Here is a 16673-nt window from a genome sequence, read left to right on the forward strand (position 1 = left end):
TCACTGACACCAATCCCCTCCTGTCTGATATAAACCCACCCCACAGTCACTGAAACCAATCCCCTCCTGTCTGATATAAACCCACCCCACAGTCACTGACACCAATCACCCCTGTCTGATATAAACCCACCCCACAGTCACTGACACCAATCCCCTCCTGTCTGATATAACCCAACTATCATCATAGACACTCCCTTGGAGTCGAGGATGACTTGCTTCCACATTACAAATGAGGTCTCAGATGTCTGTTAAGTCCAATGCGTGAGCTACAGTCTCTGTCGCAGGTTGGACAGACGGTGGTTGAAAGTACGTTGGTTGAAGTGCCGGTTTGTTGAAGTGCTTGGGTTGTCGTGTGCTCCTTCCGCCGTCAGCACTTGGTCTCCGCTTGCTCCAGGTGGAGAGACTCGAAGTGTTCGACGTCCTCACGGATTATTCTCTTCCACTCTGAGCGATCTTGTGCCAGGGATTCCCAGCTGTCGGTGGGAATGTTGAACTTCAAGGAGGCCTTGAGGGTGTCCTTGAAGCGTTTCCTCTGCCCCCGGGGGCTCGTTTGCCATGTTGAAGCTCCAAGTAGAGTGCTTGCTTTGGGAGTCTCGTATCGGGCATGTGGACGATGTGTCCCATCCATCGTAGCTGATCGAGCGAGGTCAATGCTTCAATGCTGAGGATGTTGGTCTGTGCGTGAACAGACGTTGGTGCGTCTATCCTGCCAATGGATTTGCAGGATCTTCCGGAGGCAGCGTTGATGTTATTTCTCCAGTGCTTCGATGTGCCTGCTGTACATAGTCCATGTCTGAGAAGCGTGTCTGAGGGCAGGTATCACTACTGCTCGGTAGACCATGAGCTTTGTGCCGGTTTTACGGTTCTGGTCTTCAAACACTCTATGCCTTAGGTGACCAAAGGCTGTGCTGACACACAGAAGGTGGTGTTGGCCCTAGTCATTGATATGTGCCCTTGTTGACAGGAGGCTCCCGAGTTATGAAAAATGGACCATTTTGCCAAAGGCCTCATCGTGGATTTTGATCATCCAGGGTGGGGTGGGGGTGAAGGGCAGTGCTGTGTGGTGGGGATAGGTTGATGGAGCACCTTTCTTTTACGGAGATGTTTAGTGTAAGGCCTATGCTCTCAGACACTACGGTGAATGTGTTGACGATGGTTTAGAGCTCGTCCTCTGAGTGAGCGCAGACACAAGCATCATCTGCATATTGTAATTCGATGACAGAGGATGGCACGACCTTGGATCTAGTCTGAAGGCGATGGAGGTTGAACAGTTTCCCATTTATTCTGTAGATTATCTCCACTCCAGCGGGAAGCTTACTGACGGTGAGATGTAGCAATGCAGCAAGGAAGATGGAGAAGTGCGTGGGTGCAGTGACACAGCCTTGCTTCACCCCGGTCCGTACATGAATTGGGTCTGTGGTGGATCCATTGCTCAGGATCACAGCTTGCATGTTATCACCAAGCAAGTGGAGGATGGTGACACATTTTTGAGGACAGCCGAATTTGAAGAGTACACTCCATAATCCCTCACGGTTGACAGTGTCAAAGGCCTTGGTCAGGTCAAAGAAGGTTGACCCAACCCCATAGTCACTGGCACCAATCTCCTCCCATGTGATATAAACCAATCCTTGTCACTGACACCAAGTGGACTGGGAAAATATGTTCAAGGGTAAGACTGTAGAAATGCAGTGGCAAACATTGAGGAGATATTTCATAATCTCAGCAGAGAAACAAAGATGCTAAGAGAAGGATGAACTATCCCTGCGGAAGTAAGGAAGTAAAGGAAGGTATCAAATTGAAAAAAAAAGCATACAATGTTGCAAAGGACAGTGGAAGGCCAGAGGATTGAGAAATGTTTACAAACCAGCGAAGGACAACTAATAATAATGATAAAGACAGAGATGATAGCATACGAGATCAAACGAGTAATAAATATAAAAACAGACAGTAAGAGCTTCTACAGGTATGTAAAAAAGAAATGAGTAGCTAAAGTAAACGTTGGTCCCTTAGAAGATGGGACTGCAGAATTAATCATGGGAAACACGGAAATGGCAGAGACTTTGAACAGGTATTTTCTATCGGTCTTCACGGTAGAGGACACTAAAAACATCCCAATAGTTGATAAAGGAGTTATTGTGGGGGGTGGGGACCTTAAAAGAATCACTATCACTGGAGAGAAAGTAGGAAGCAAACTAATGGGATTAAAGGTGGACAAGTCCCCTGGACCTGATGATATACATCCCAGGGTCTTAAAAGAAGTGGCTGCAGAGATAGTGGATGCACTGGTTTTAATCTACCAATTTTCCCTGAATTCTGGAGAGGTCCCAGTGGACTGAACACTGCAAATGTAACACCCCTATTTAAGAAAGGAGGGAGACAGAAAGCAGTAAACTATTGACCAGTTAGCCTACCATCTGTCAATGGGAAAATACTGGAGTCCATCATTTAGGAAGTAGTAGCAGGACATTTAGAAAATCATATTGCAGTCAAGCAGAGTCAGCATGGTTTTATGAAAGGGAAATCATGTTTGACAAATTTGCTGGAGTTGTTTGAAGATGTAACGAGCAGAGTGGATAAAGGACAACCCGTTGATGTTGTATATTTGGATTTCCAGAAAGTATTCGCTAAGGTTACTGCACAGGCTAAGTGCTCACGGGGTTGTCGGTAATATATCAGCATGGATCGAGGATTGGGTAACACACAAAACAGAGTTGGGATAAATGGGTCATTTTCAGGTTGGCAAGCTGTAACTAGTGGGGTGCCGCAGGGATCAGTGCTGGGGCCTCAACTATTTATAATTTATATTAATGACTTGGATGAAGGGACCCAGTGTAATGCAACCAAATTTGCTGATGATACAAAGATAGGTGGGAAAGCAAGCTGTGAGGAGGACGCAAAGAATCTACAAATGGATATAGACAGGCTCAGTGAGTGGGCAAAAATCTGGCAGATGGACGACAATGTGGTAAAATGTCAGGTTATCTCCTTTGGTAGGAAAAATAACAAAGCAAATTATTATTTAAATGGATGATTACAAAATACTGTTACACAGAGGGATCTGGGGTTTCTTGTATATGAAACTCAAAAAGTTAGTATACAGGTACAGCAAGTAATCAGGAAGGCAAATGGAATGTTGGCCTTTATTGCAAGGGGACGGAGTATAAAAGTCGAAGTCCTGCTACAACTGGACAGGGTGGTGGTAAGACCACAGCTGGAGTACTGCGTACAGTTTTGGTCTGGATTTGTCTCCATTCCCATGCCGAGGGGATTTCTGCACCAGACAGGAGAGAAACCAGGGAGTGAACCTGAAGGTATCTTCTGTGGCTGGGTTCAGTTCGATACTCCATGCTTACCCTACCTCCAATCTCTCCCCTCCCCTTAACGTGCTGACTGTGGCAGGGTTCATTTCTCTACTCACTCCTTCCCCTCCCTCGCATCTCTCTTCTCCCCTGAAGGTGCTGACTCTGACTGGGTTCAGTTCTACACTCACTGATTCCCCTCCCCTGAAGGTGCTGACTCTGGCTGGGTTCAGTTTTACAGCGACATTGACCTATTTTGTTCAGAGACACACCTGCTCGGCCCGACGCAAGGTTTCATGACATTTAACATTGTATCTAAAACATGGTGTTGACAGTGCATTGATACAACTTTGCTCAAATTCTATTGGTTTATACATCTCAACCACAATGTCTCACATTTACACAGAAGTCTCATCTCGCAGTCTCAGCCGACTGGTTTACATTCTTGTAGCCAATCATCCTGTCCCATGTGATTTCTTGGAACAGTGTATGCGATGTACTTTATTATTACAGTTCCATCGTCCTGTTGCTGGGGCAACCGGGTTTGCTTCTGACCTACTTTGACTATTGCCAGGGTCTTTCGACAGTGAGATTCTAAAATCCTACTTCATCGACAATCACTGGTTGCCGTCTGGCCCTCCCCTTAAGTTGCTGACTCTGGCTGGGTTCAGTTCTACACTCACTGGTTCCCCTCCCCTGAAGGTACTGACTCTGGCTGGGTTCAGTTCTGCAATAACTGGTTCCCCTCCCTTGCCTTTGTCCGGTCCCCTGAAGGACCTGACTGGCTGGGTTCAGTTCTACACTAACTGGTTCCCTTCCCTCTCCTCCCCTGTACGTGTAGACTCTGGCTGGGTTCAGTTGTGCATTTACTGGTTCCCCTCCCCTGAAGGTACTGACTCTGGCTGGGTTCAGTTCTACAATCACTGATCCCCTCCCCTGAAGGTGCTGACTTTGGCTGGAATCTGTTCCAAACTCACTGGCTCCCCTCTCATCCAATGCAGATGCTAAATCTGTCTGATTTCAGTTCTGCACTCACGAGTTAACATAAGAAATAGGAGCAGGCATAGCCCATACGGCCCCTCGAGCCTGCTCCTCCTTTTAATACAATCATGGCTGATCTGATCATGGACTCGAGTCCACTCCCCTGCCCGCTCACCATAACAACTTATTCTCTTATCGTTTATGAATCTGTCTATTTATGTCTTAAATTTATTCAATGTCCCGGATTGCACAGCTCTCTGAGGCAGTGAATTCCACATATCCACAACTCTCCAAGAAGAAATTTCTTCTTTTAAGTGGGCGGCCCGTTATCCTAAGATTATGCCCCGTATTTCTCGTCTCTCCAATATCAGTGGAAATTCCTTTCTGCATCCACCTTGTCAAGCCCCCTCATAATCTTACACGTTTCGTTAAGATCACCCCTTATACTTCTGAATTCCAATGAGTAGAGGCACAACCTCAACCTTTTCTCAAAAGTCAACCCCCTCATCGAAACATAGAAACATAGAAAATAGGTGCAGGAGTAGGCCATTCGGCCCTTCAAGCCTGCACCGCCATTCAATGAGTTCATGGCTGAATATTCAACTTCAGTACCCCATTCCTGCTTTCTCGCCATACCCCTTGATCCCCCTAGTAGTAAGGACTACATCTAACTCCTTTTTGAATATATTTAGTGAATTGGCCTCAACAACTTTCTGTGGCAGAGAATTCCACAGGTTCACCACTCTCTGGGTGAAGAAGTCTCTCCTCATCTCGGTCCTAAATGGCTTAACCCTTATCCCCAGACTGTGACCCCTGGTTCTGGACTTCCCCAACATTAATAAGAACATAAGAATTATAAGAACATAAGAATTAGGAACTCGAGCCTGCTCCCCCATCAACAAGATCATGGCTGATCTGGCCGTGGACTCAGCTCCACTTACCCGCCCGCTCCCCATATCCCTTAATTCCCTTATTGGTTAAAAATCTATCTATCTGTGATTTGAATATATTCAATAAGCTAGCCTCAACTGCTTCCTTGGGCAGAGAATTCCACAGTTTCTCAACCCTCTGGGAGAAGAAATTCCTTCTCAACTCGGTTTTAAATGTGCTCCCCCGTATTTTGAGGCTATGCCCCCTAGTTCTAGTCTCCCCGACAAGTGGAAACAAACTCTCTGCCTCTGTCCTGTCTATCTCATCCCTGGAATCAACCTTGTGACAATTCTCTGAACTGCCTCCAAAGCAAGCATATCCTTTCATAAATATGGAAACCAAAATTGCACGCAGTATTCCAGGTGTGGCCTCACCAATACCTTGTATAGCTGAAGCAAGACTTCCCTGCTTTTATACTCCATTCCATTTGCAATAAAGGCCAAGATTCCATTGGCCTTCCTGATCACTTGCTGTACCTGCATACTATCCTTTTATGTTTCATGCACAAGTACCCTCAGGTCTCATTGTAATGCAGCACTTTGCAACCTTTCAATATTTAAATAATAACTTGCTGTTTAATTTTTTTCTGCCGAAGTGCATGACCTCACACTTTCCAACATTATACTCCATCTGCCAAATTTATGCTCACTCACTCAGCCTGCCTGTGTCCTTTTGCAGAATGTGTGTCCCTGCCTCACACATTGCTTTTCCTCCCATCATTGTATCATCAGCAAACTTGGCTTCGTTACACTCAGTCCCTTCTTCCAAGTCATTAATATGGATTGTAAATAGTTGGAGTCTCAGCACTGCTCTCTGCGACACCCCACTAGTTACTGATTGTCAACCCAAGCAGCAACCATTTATCCTGACTCTCTGTTTTCTGTCAGTTAGCCAATCCTCCATCCAGGCTAATATATTACCCCCAACCCCTCTCCCCCCCACCCTGAAGGTATTAATTCTGGCTGGGTTCAGTTCTACACTCACTGGTTCCCCTCCCCTGAAGGTGCTGACTCTGGCTGGGTTCAGTTCTACACTCATTGGTTCCCCTCCTCTGAAGGTACTGACTCTGGCTGGGTTCAGTTCTACACGCACTGGTTCCCCTCCCCTGAAGGTACTGACTCTGGCTGGGTTCAGTTCTACACTCACTGGTTCCCCTCCCTTGAAGGTACTGACTCTGGCTGGGTTCAGTTCTACACTCACTGCTTCCCCTCCCCTGAAGATACTGAATCTGGCTGGGTTGAGTTCCAGACATTGACATCATTCACTTTGTTCCTGCACCAAGATGGCCATACATGCGCTCTGCTACTCATTGAATCAAAATAGCGGAGCGCTGAACCAGCCTTCCTTCATGAAGATGGCCGCCGTTAGCCTGGGCCTGTGACCGGGAGAAAGCCGCGAAGCTGCAACCACCGATATTCCGGTTATTATTCCGGGCTTGCAGCAGGCACCGGTTGTTTATGAAGCCTCCCTGGCTCCCCGCTGGTCCATTACTCCGCTCTGTCCCGCTGAAAAGGACACTTCTGAGGAGCCTGTACAAAACGTATTTCCTCCACCATTACATGCACCGCGCATGCTCCAAACACAGCCAGGGCCCGCGCCTGCGCACTGAGCTCCTGTAGTCTGGGTGCAGCACATTCTCCCCCGTGGGGCATGCTGGGTACATAAGACCATGAGAAATAGGAGCAGGAGGGGGCTACCCCGTCCCCCGAGCATACTCCCCCTTCAATAAGGTCATGGCTGGTCTGATCATAGATTCAGCTCCACTCTCTGCCCGCTCCCCAGAACCCTTCACTCCCTTACCACACCTGGAGTACTGTGCACTGTTTTGGTCTCCTTCTCTAAGGAAGGATATCCTTGCCTTGCTTTGATAAAGAGTAAAGCTTCCTCAATACTATCCCACTAGACATTCCAAGGTGAGCTATGGAGTATATCTCCCTCAACCTGTCCCATGCATTCCAGAGTAGATATGTTAGAACGGATTCTTTTTCCCTCAATCTGTTTCAGCGAATACACTGACTCGAACACCTTCTTGCCTTTTCGTAAAAGACCTTTATTGAATATTCTCCGGCCGGGATTTGTCAAGACAAAGGGACACTCTCAATCAGACCCTATTTACCTTCCCCTGGACAAGCCCCTTTTTCAGCGCGGCACAACAACAGTTATACATTTTCAAAACAGAACACATTTGATTTGCACTTGGTCTATCCAGTCCCTTTCTGCCTCCCCCCCCACCCCCCACCCGAGTACGTCCAATGGCAGGCAAGAAATTCTCCCAATTGGGGCTGGTGTCAGGGTCAGGTTAGTTATAGCTTTGCTACACTGTCTTCCCTTATCAGTAAAGAACCCAATTAGTTTCCCTTCCTCCTTTTCAGTAAAAGCTATTACTTTTCCCCTTCTATCTAGGATTGTTTTCTTTCTTTGTGCCGCCTTGCGTCTTTCTCATGACCCGTGTTTAACCTAAACTTCAACTCTTGGTAACCCCTTTTTTTCTGTCGATTCTGCAGTTGTCTGCATCTTGACATTTCTTTAGCTATTTTCCCATGAATCCCTATCTCCATCCTTTTGCCACATTCTCTATCCATCTACCACATTCGCAACCCTTCTTTACACATTCTCAGATACTGCATTGGTTAGATAATGAATAAAGCTCACTCTACACTATCCTATCAAACACTCCCAGGATAGGTACAGCACGAATTAAATATACAGTAAATCTGTGCCAAAGGAACTGTACCCCAGTGAGAGTCAGTGCCAGAGGAAACTACAGCATGGGATAGATACAGAATAAAGCTCCCTCTACACTGTTCTGAACAATGCCAGGGCAGGTAAAGCACGGGTTAGATGATCATAGCTGGCCCCTCGAACGAGGATGATTTGCTTCCACATGAGCTCACATATGTTTCAATGAAGGACCCAATGTTCCAGTCCTGACCCACAATTGAGGAGGTGGAAGATGCCTATGGGTGGATTGTTTTTAACGTGTGGTGACCGTTGCACACCAGCCACGACACGGGCATGACAGAGCTAGGATTGGTCCAGTGGCAAGGGTTAATCAGGATTACTGGAGACCTGTTTTGCTGTACGGAGCTAGTGTGCACAAATATAACAGTGTGGGCTGGTCCGTGCTGCCCCTGGACTCTCGCCTCTTTTGCGCCCGGTACCCTCATTCGCCGCACCTCCGCCATGATCTCTCGCCACTCCTCCACCACAAACATTCGCTTCACCTCCGCCACGATCCCACTCCACTCCTCCACCACAAATATTCGCTTCACCTCCGCCACGATCCCACTCCACTCCTCCACCAAAAAAACACTCGCTGCACCTCTGCCATGATCTCCTGCCCCATCTCTGCACCAAACATTCACTGAACCTCCATCACCATCACCCACCAAATCTCAGGCATGCTCCCTCATCACTCCTCTGCCCCGATCACTCGTCACAAGTCCAGCACAACCTTCCATGTTCCTCTGCTGTACCAGGGCCCTGCCGATGCTCCTGCCCACGCTCCATGTGGCAATCTGGGCCCTGATGATGTCACCTAGTCGCCTACCTCGAAGCCGTCACACATTTGTGTCAGCTCACACTGAAGCTGCAGTGGCTCGCTCCTGCTCTTTTTATAGCCCCAACCTGTGGAGATGTTCTCTCGCAGGTTGGGGTGGCCCATGATGTGATACATGGGTTAGATACAGTGTAGAGCTCCCGCTACTCTACTCTGCCACATTAAATACTCTCAGGTGAAGTACAGCACGGTTTAAACAGAGAGTAAATCTCTCTCTACACGGTCCCATTAAACAGTCCCAGGGCAGGTACAGCATGGGTTATATCCAGAATAAAGCTCCCTCAACATTGTCGCAACAAACAGACGAGGGCCGCTACAGCACATATGGAGTACATGTCCCACAAACACTCCAGGCAGGAACAGCACGGGATAATTACAGAGTAATTTCTCCCTCTACACTGTTCCAATAAAAAAATCCCAGGGCAGGTATAGCACAACTATTTTGTTGTTGATCTGTAAATCAAGTGCTCCCTGATTAAAGCTGGGGTGGGGGGGCACTATAACCAACAAAATTAACCAATTAAACTTTGGACAGTAAACTTAAATCAAATTAAAATTTGGTTGCTGGGGGTGATGATGCACTCCAGTCACTCTGGCTGAGGAGCTCCTCCCGAAGTCACAGTGCACATTTCGTCCTCCAAGGGGTATAACGGATATGAGTAGGTACACAGTAAGGATCTCAATACACTGTCCCATCAAACTCTCCCAGGGCAGGTACAATATGGATTAAATACAGACCAAAGCTTCCGCTATACAGTTCCCAGGGCAAGTACAGTGCAGGTTAGACACAGAGTACATCTCCCTCTAATGTCCCAGGCATTCCAGGGCAGATACAGCATTTATTAGATATTGAGGAGATCTGCCTCTATAATGTTCAACCAGACATTCCCAGGGCAGGTACAACACGGGTTAGATAGAGGAAAGTTCCCTCTACACTGATCTATCAAACACTCCCATCACAGGTACAGCACGGGTTAGATACAGAGTAAAACTCCCTCTACACTGTCCATCAAACACTCCTAGGGCATGTACAGCACTGGGTACAAACAGAGTAACATTCCCTCTACACTGTCCCAGCAAACATTCCCAGGGCAAGTACACAAATGATAGATACAGAGTAAATTCCCTCTACACTGTCCTATCAGCCACTCCATGGCAGGTACAGAAAGGGTTATAATGCAAAGTAAATCTCCCTCTACACTGTCCCATCAAACACATCCAGGGCAGGAACAACACGGGTTACATATTGAGTAAAAATCACTCTACACTGTCCCGTTAAACACTCTGAGCGAAGATACAGCACAGAGTAGATACAGAGAAAAACGTGTTCTACACCATCCCATCAAAAACTGTCAGGGCAGGTACAGCAGGGGTTAGACAGAAATGTTTAGGCTGGATGTTCCAGAATTGAGGCCTGGGCAACAGAAGGCACAGCCACAAAAACCACCAATGATTGAACAATTATAATCAGGGATACTCAGAAAGACTGATATCTCATGGGCGGGAGCGGCGGGCGTGGGGATGTTGTGGGGGCAGTGTGAGTGGGAATTTTGAAATCAAGGCGTTGCTTCACTGGAAGCCAATGTAGGTCAGCGAGCACAGGGGTGATGGGTGAGCTGGACTTTGTGCGAGTTAGGACATGGGCAGCCGAGTTTTGGATCAACACTAGTTTATGTAGGTCAGAATGTGGGAGGAGTGCATTGGAATAGTCAAGTCCAAAAGTAAAAAAAGGCATGGATGAGGGCTTCAGCAGTGGATGAGCTGAGGCATGAGCGGAGATGGGCGATGTTACAGAGGTGGAAATAGGCATTCTTAGTTATTTTGTGGATATGTGGTCAAAAACTTATTTCAGGGTTAAGTATGTCACCAAGGTTGTGAACAGTCTGGTTCAGGCTCAGACAGAAGTTGGGGAGAGGGATGGAGTCGGTCACTCGGGAACGGAGCTTGTGGTAATGATGATTACAAATATCAGAATATTTCACAGGCTATCACGTGCAAAATGTGTGGATGAGTTTTTAATATTCAATTGGTTTCAAAAACAGGTTAACTGATCTAGAAATTAACGGATTTCAAATCTTATGCAAGACAGTTCAATAAAGGGGTGGTTCAAAAGATTTCAGCTGAGTTTAAAGTGAGACACTGCAGTTAAGTCTGCTACAACCACAACTCATGTATGCAAATGGAACAAGTTTGGGGTTTGATATGCTAGAAAGCGAACTAGGTGAGAAGTGATATAAGTTAGATTAAGAAAAAGCCCTAAAAGGGAACAGTCCGTAACAGAACATCAATTAATCTCCTCTGATCATGGAGGAATCAAATATTTAACAAACTGTGTTTGAAATAAAGATAATTTATTCAACATTTATAGAGGGTATTGATCTCCAGCTTTACAATCTATATTAACGACTTGGAAAAAGGGACTGAGTGTAACATAGCCAAGTTTGCTGATGATACAAAGATCGAAGGAAAAGCAATGTGTGAGGAGGACACAACAAATCTGCAAAAGGACATAGACAGGCTAAGTGAGTGAGCAAAAATTTGGCAGATGGACTATAATGTTGGAAAGTGTGAGGTCATGCACTTTGGCAGAAAAAAATCAAAGAGCAACATATTGTTTAAATGGCGAAAGATTGCAAAGTACCGCAGTACAGCAGGACCTGGGGATACTTGTGAATGAAATGCAACAGGATAGTATGTAGTTTCAGCAAGTGATCAGGAAGGCCAATGGTATCTTGGCCTTTATTGCAAAAGGGATAGTGTATAAAAGCAGGAAAATCTTGCTACAGCTATATGTGAGGCCACACCTGGAATACTGCGTGCCGTTTTGGTTTCCATATTTATGAAAGGGTATACTTGCTTTGGAGGCAGCTCAGAGAAGGTTCACTAGGTTGATTCTGGGCATGAGGGGTTTGACTTATGAGGAACAATTAAGTAGGTTGGGCCTCTACTGACTGTAATTAAGAAGAATGAAAGGTGATCTTATCAAAACGTATAAGATTATGAGGGGGCTTGATAACTGGATGCAGAGAGGATGTTTCCACTGATAATGGGGAGTCTAGAATTAGAGTGCATGATCTTAGAATAAGGGGCCGCCCATTTAAAAGAGAGATGAGGAGCAATTTCTTCTCAGACGGTTGTAAATCTATGGACTTCACTGCCTCAGAGAGCTGTGGAAGTTGGGCCATTGAATAAATTTAAGACAGAAATAGACAGTTTCTTAAACGATATGGGAATATGGGGAGCGGGCGGGGAAGTGGAACTGAGTCCATGATCAGATCAGCCATGATCTTATTGAATGGCGGAGCAGGCTCGAGGGGCCGTATGGCCTACTCCTGTTGCTATTTCTTATGTTCTTATGTTCAGGTATAGAGGTTATTAAGATAACCAGAAACAAACAAGAGCTGCCAGAATGAACATAGTTCAGTGCCCAATGCAATCACAGTACATCGTGTTCTCGTCACAAATGCAATCTTTCTCCTCAACCGATTTAAAACTGAGATGAGGAGGAATTTCTTCTCTCAGAGGGTTGTAAATCTGTGGAATTCTCTGCACCAGAGAGCAGTGGAGTCTGGATCATTGTATATATTTAAGGCGGAGATAGCCAGATTTTTGAGTGATAAGGGAGTAAAGGGTTCTGGGGAGCGGGCAGGGAATGGAGCTGAGCCTATGATCAGACCAGCCATGACCTTATTGAATGGGGAGCAGGCCCGGGGGTCTGGGTGGCCCACTCCTGCTCCTATTTCTCATGGTCATATGTACCCAGCATGCCCCGGGGGGAGAATGTGCTGCACCCAGACTACAGGAGCTCAGTGCGCAGGCGCAGGTCCTGGCTGTGTTTGGAGCATGCATGGTGCGTGTAATGGTGGAGGAGACACGTTTTGTACAGGCTCCCAAGAAGTGTCCTTTTCAGCGGGACGGAGCAGACTAATGGACCAGCGGGGAGCCGGGGAGGCTTAATAAACAATCGGTGCTCGCCGCAAGCCCGGAATAATAACCGGAATATCGGCGGTTGCAGCTTTGGGGCTTTCTCCCGGTCACAGGCCCAGGCTAACGGTGGCCATCTTGGTGCAGGAAGGCATGTTCACGCCGCCAATTTGATTCACTGAGCAGCACAGCGCATGCGTGGCCATCTTGGTGCAGGAACACAGTGAATTATGTCAGTGTCTGGAACTGAACCCAGCCAGAGTCAGCACCTTCAGGGGAGGGGAACCAGTGAGTGCAGAACTGAACCCAGCCAGAGTCAGCACCTTCAGGGGAGGGGACTCAGTGAGTGTAGAACTGAACCCAGCCAGAGTCAGTACCTTCAGGGGAGGGCAACTAATGAGTGTAGAACTGAACCCAGCCAGAGTCAGTACCTTCAGGGGAGGGGAACCAGTGAGTGTAGAACTGAACCCAGCCAGAGTCAGTATCTTCAGTGGAGGGGAACCAGTGAGTGTAGAACTGAACCCAGCCAGAGTCAGTACCTTCAGGTGAGGGGAACCAGTGAGTCTAGAACTGATCCCAGCCAGAGTCAGTACCTTCAGGGGAGGGGAACCAGTGACTGTAGAACTAAACCCATCCATAGTCAGTACCTTCAAGGGAGAGGAACCAGTGACAGTAGAACTAAACTCAGCCAGAGTCAGCATCTTCAGTGGTGGGGAAAGAGGGGAGGGACGGAGAGGACCCAGTGTTTGCAGAAATGACCCCAGCCAGAGACCGCCCCATCAGGGGAGCAGAGGTCGGGGAACCAGTGAGTGTGGAACTGAACACAGCCAGACTCAGCATCTTCAGGGGAAGTGGGGAACATGTGAGTGTCGACCTGAACCCAGCCACAGTCAGAACATTCAGGGGAGGAGAGGGACGGGAACCAGTGAGTGTAGAACTGAACCCAACCAGAATTGGTGGTGAAAACTGGGAGTGGAGGAGAAACAGGCTAGAAATGTGTGTTGATTTGGATTTCAGTGCTGTAGGAGGGACAATGTTTGGGACAGGGATTTACAGCTTTGGAAGAAAAAGAGAGGAAAGAATGTTAAATGGAAACTAGATGTGTATATCCTGAATTTGTGTCTTGTACTGACAGTGATGAGTTTTGTTATCTCCTTTTACATCGTATTAGAAGGGGAGATTTTCAGACAGGAAACACAAACTAAACATCGCGTCAAGATCTGATGGAGTCAATCGATTCATCAGGACCTGAATATCATCGGCCTTTGAAAGTGGAAGGAGAAATGTTTGTCTGTTCTGTCTGTGCGAAAAGATTTCAAATATCAGTGTGACTGGAAAAGCACTGAGACACACACACCCGAGTGAGTGTTCCAGTGCACTGTCTGTGGAAAGAGCTTTAACCAGTTACACAGCCTGAAGAAACATCGCACCATTCACAGCGGGGAGAAACTGTAAACGTGTTGTGTGTGTGGGCGAGGCTTCAACTGATCGTCCAACCTGGAGAGTCACAAGGATACCCGCACCATGGAGAAACCGTGGAAATGTGGGGACTGTGGGAAGGGATTCAGATCACCATCTGTCCTGGAAATTCATCAACACAGTCACACTGGGGAGAGGCCGTTCACCTGCTCTGAGTGTGGGAAGCGATTCACTCAGTCATCCACCCTGGTGAAACACCAGCGAGTTCACACTGGGGAGAGGCCGTTCACCTGCTCGGAGTGTGGGAAGGGATTCACTTGTTCATCCAACCTGCTGGCACACCAGCGAGTTCACACTGGGGAGAGGCCGTTCACCTGCTATGAGTGTGGGAAGGGATTCACTTGTTCTTCCAACCTGCTGACACACCAGCGAGTTCACACTGGGGAGAGGCCGTTCACCTGCTCTGAGTGTGGGAAGGGATTCACTCGGCCATCCATCCTGCTGACACACCAGCGAGTTCACACTGGGGAGAGGCCGTTCACTTGCTCTGAGTGTGGGAAGGGATTCAATTGTTCATCCAACCTGCTGGCACACCAGCAAGTTCACACTGAGGAGAGGCCGTTCACCTGCTATGAGTGTGGTAAAGGATTCACTTGTTCATCCAACCTGCTGACACACCAGCGAGTTCACACTGGGGAGAGGCCATTCACCTGCTCGGAGTGTGGGAAGGGATTCACTCAGTCATCCAACCTGCTGAGACACCAGCGAGTACACACTGGGGAGAGGCCGTTCACCTGCTCGGAGTGCGGGAAGGGATTCACTCAGGCATCCCACCTGCTGAAACACCAGCGAGTTCACAAGTGATTGCAGGAGTTGGATTCTACTGTTATTGAGGCTGTTAATCACATCCCGACTGAACCATGTTCATTCTGACAGTTGGGGTTTGTTTCTGTTGATGTTAATAACCCGATAACTGGGCTGGATTTTAATATTCTGGATATATTGCTGATTGTGTTCTCAGGGATGCAGTGTCCATTTAAGAAACACTGTGGGTTATCTTTCCCCTTAATTCAGCAATTCTCAACAGAAATTTACTTTGCAATAAAGTTATGAACTTTTACTTTAATCCTAAATTGATCTTTGGTACAAAATCTACAATAGTGTGTGAAAGTTTCCACTGAATAAAATCTCCAATTGGAAAGAGCTTGCTGACAATTCTTAATGCCTTGCTCATTACACACAGTGGCCCCTCCATATCCACCAGAAAGAAGGGGAATGAGAATTGGTGGGGAATCAGTGTACCCAAATGTTGTTGTTCCCATCTGGGTGGATCAATCCTCTCGGCACGAGAATGGAGACAAGTCCAGACCAAAACTGTGCGCAGTAGCCCAGGTGTGGTCTTACAGTTGTAGCAGGACTTCCCTACTTTTAGACTCCATCCCCTTTGCAATAAAGGCCAGCATTCAGTTTGCCTTCCTGATTATTGCTGTACCTGCATGCAAACATTTTGAGTTTCATGTACAAGAATCCCCAGATCTCTCTGTATAACAGCATTTTATAATCGTCCACATCTAAATAATAATTTGCTTTTTTTTCCTACCAAAGGAAATCACCTGATATTTTACCACATTATAGTCCATCTGCCAGATTTTTGCCCACACATTGAACCTATCTATATCCCTTTGTAGATTCTTTGCGTCCTCCTCACAACTTGCTTTTCCACCTATCTTTGTACCATCGGCAAATTTGGTTATGTTACACTCGGCCCCTTCATCCAAGTCATTAATATAAATTGTAATTAGTTGAGGCCCCAGTACTTATCACTGCGGCACCCCACTAGTTACTGTTTGCCAACCTGAAAATGACCCATTTATCCGGACTCTCTGTTTTCTGTTAGTTCAGCAATCCTCTCTTCATGCTGATATATTACACCCAATCCCATGAGCTCTTAGCATGTGCAGTAATATTTTGTGTGGCACCTTATTGAATGCTTTCTGGAAATCAAAATATACAACATCAAATGATTCTCCCTTATCCACTCTGCTCGTTACATCCTTAAACAACTACAGCAAATTTGTCAAACATGATTTCCCTTTCATAAAACCATGCTAACTCTGCCTAACTGCAGTATGGTTTTCTAAATGTCCTGCTAGTACTTCCTTAATGATGAACTCGAGTATTTCCCACTGACAGATGGTAAGCTAACTGATGTATAGTTTCCTGCTCTCTGTCTCCCTCCTTACTTGAATAGGCATGTTACATTTGCAGTTTTCCAGTCCACTGGGACCTCTCCAGAATTCAGGGAATTTTGGTGGATTACAACTAATGCATGCACTATCTCTGCAACTAATTATTTTAAGACCTGAGGATGCATGCCATCAGGTCCAGAGGACTTGTCCACCTTTAGTCACATTAGTTTGATTAGCACTTTATCTGTAGTGATAGTGATTGTTTTAAGTCATCCCCCCCAACTCCCCCTCCGCAATAGCTCCTTGGTTAGCAACTGTTGGGATGTTTTTAGTGTCCTCTACCGTGAAGCCCAATACAAAATATTTGTTCAA

At 46.7% G+C, this 16673-nt stretch overlaps 1 protein-coding gene and 1 long non-coding RNA gene across 2 annotated transcripts in view; both read left to right on the forward strand.

The window, feature by feature from the left end:
* Nucleotides 1-13901, forward strand: part of LOC139235656 (uncharacterized) — a 41671-nt gene extending 27770 nt beyond the window's left edge. Inside the window, exon 3 of the long non-coding RNA XR_011588489.1 lies at nt 13865-13901. This is a non-coding gene — a long non-coding RNA (uncharacterized lncRNA). The remainder of the gene's footprint in view (nt 1-13864) is intronic.
* Nucleotides 1-16673, forward strand: part of LOC139235650 (zinc finger protein 420-like) — a gene marked incomplete at its 5' end in the record, with an annotated part of 123610 nt that overhangs the window by 87180 nt on the left and 19757 nt on the right. The window contains one exon of the mRNA XM_070866699.1: nt 14197-14972. Coding sequence (XP_070722800.1) covers nt 14197-14972 — 776 coding nt within the window. The remainder of the gene's footprint in view (nt 1-14196; nt 14973-16673) is intronic.

This window comes from Pristiophorus japonicus, chromosome 23 (assembly GCF_044704955.1).
Source record: "Pristiophorus japonicus isolate sPriJap1 chromosome 23, sPriJap1.hap1, whole genome shotgun sequence".
Taxonomy (NCBI): domain Eukaryota; kingdom Metazoa; phylum Chordata; class Chondrichthyes; family Pristiophoridae; genus Pristiophorus; species Pristiophorus japonicus.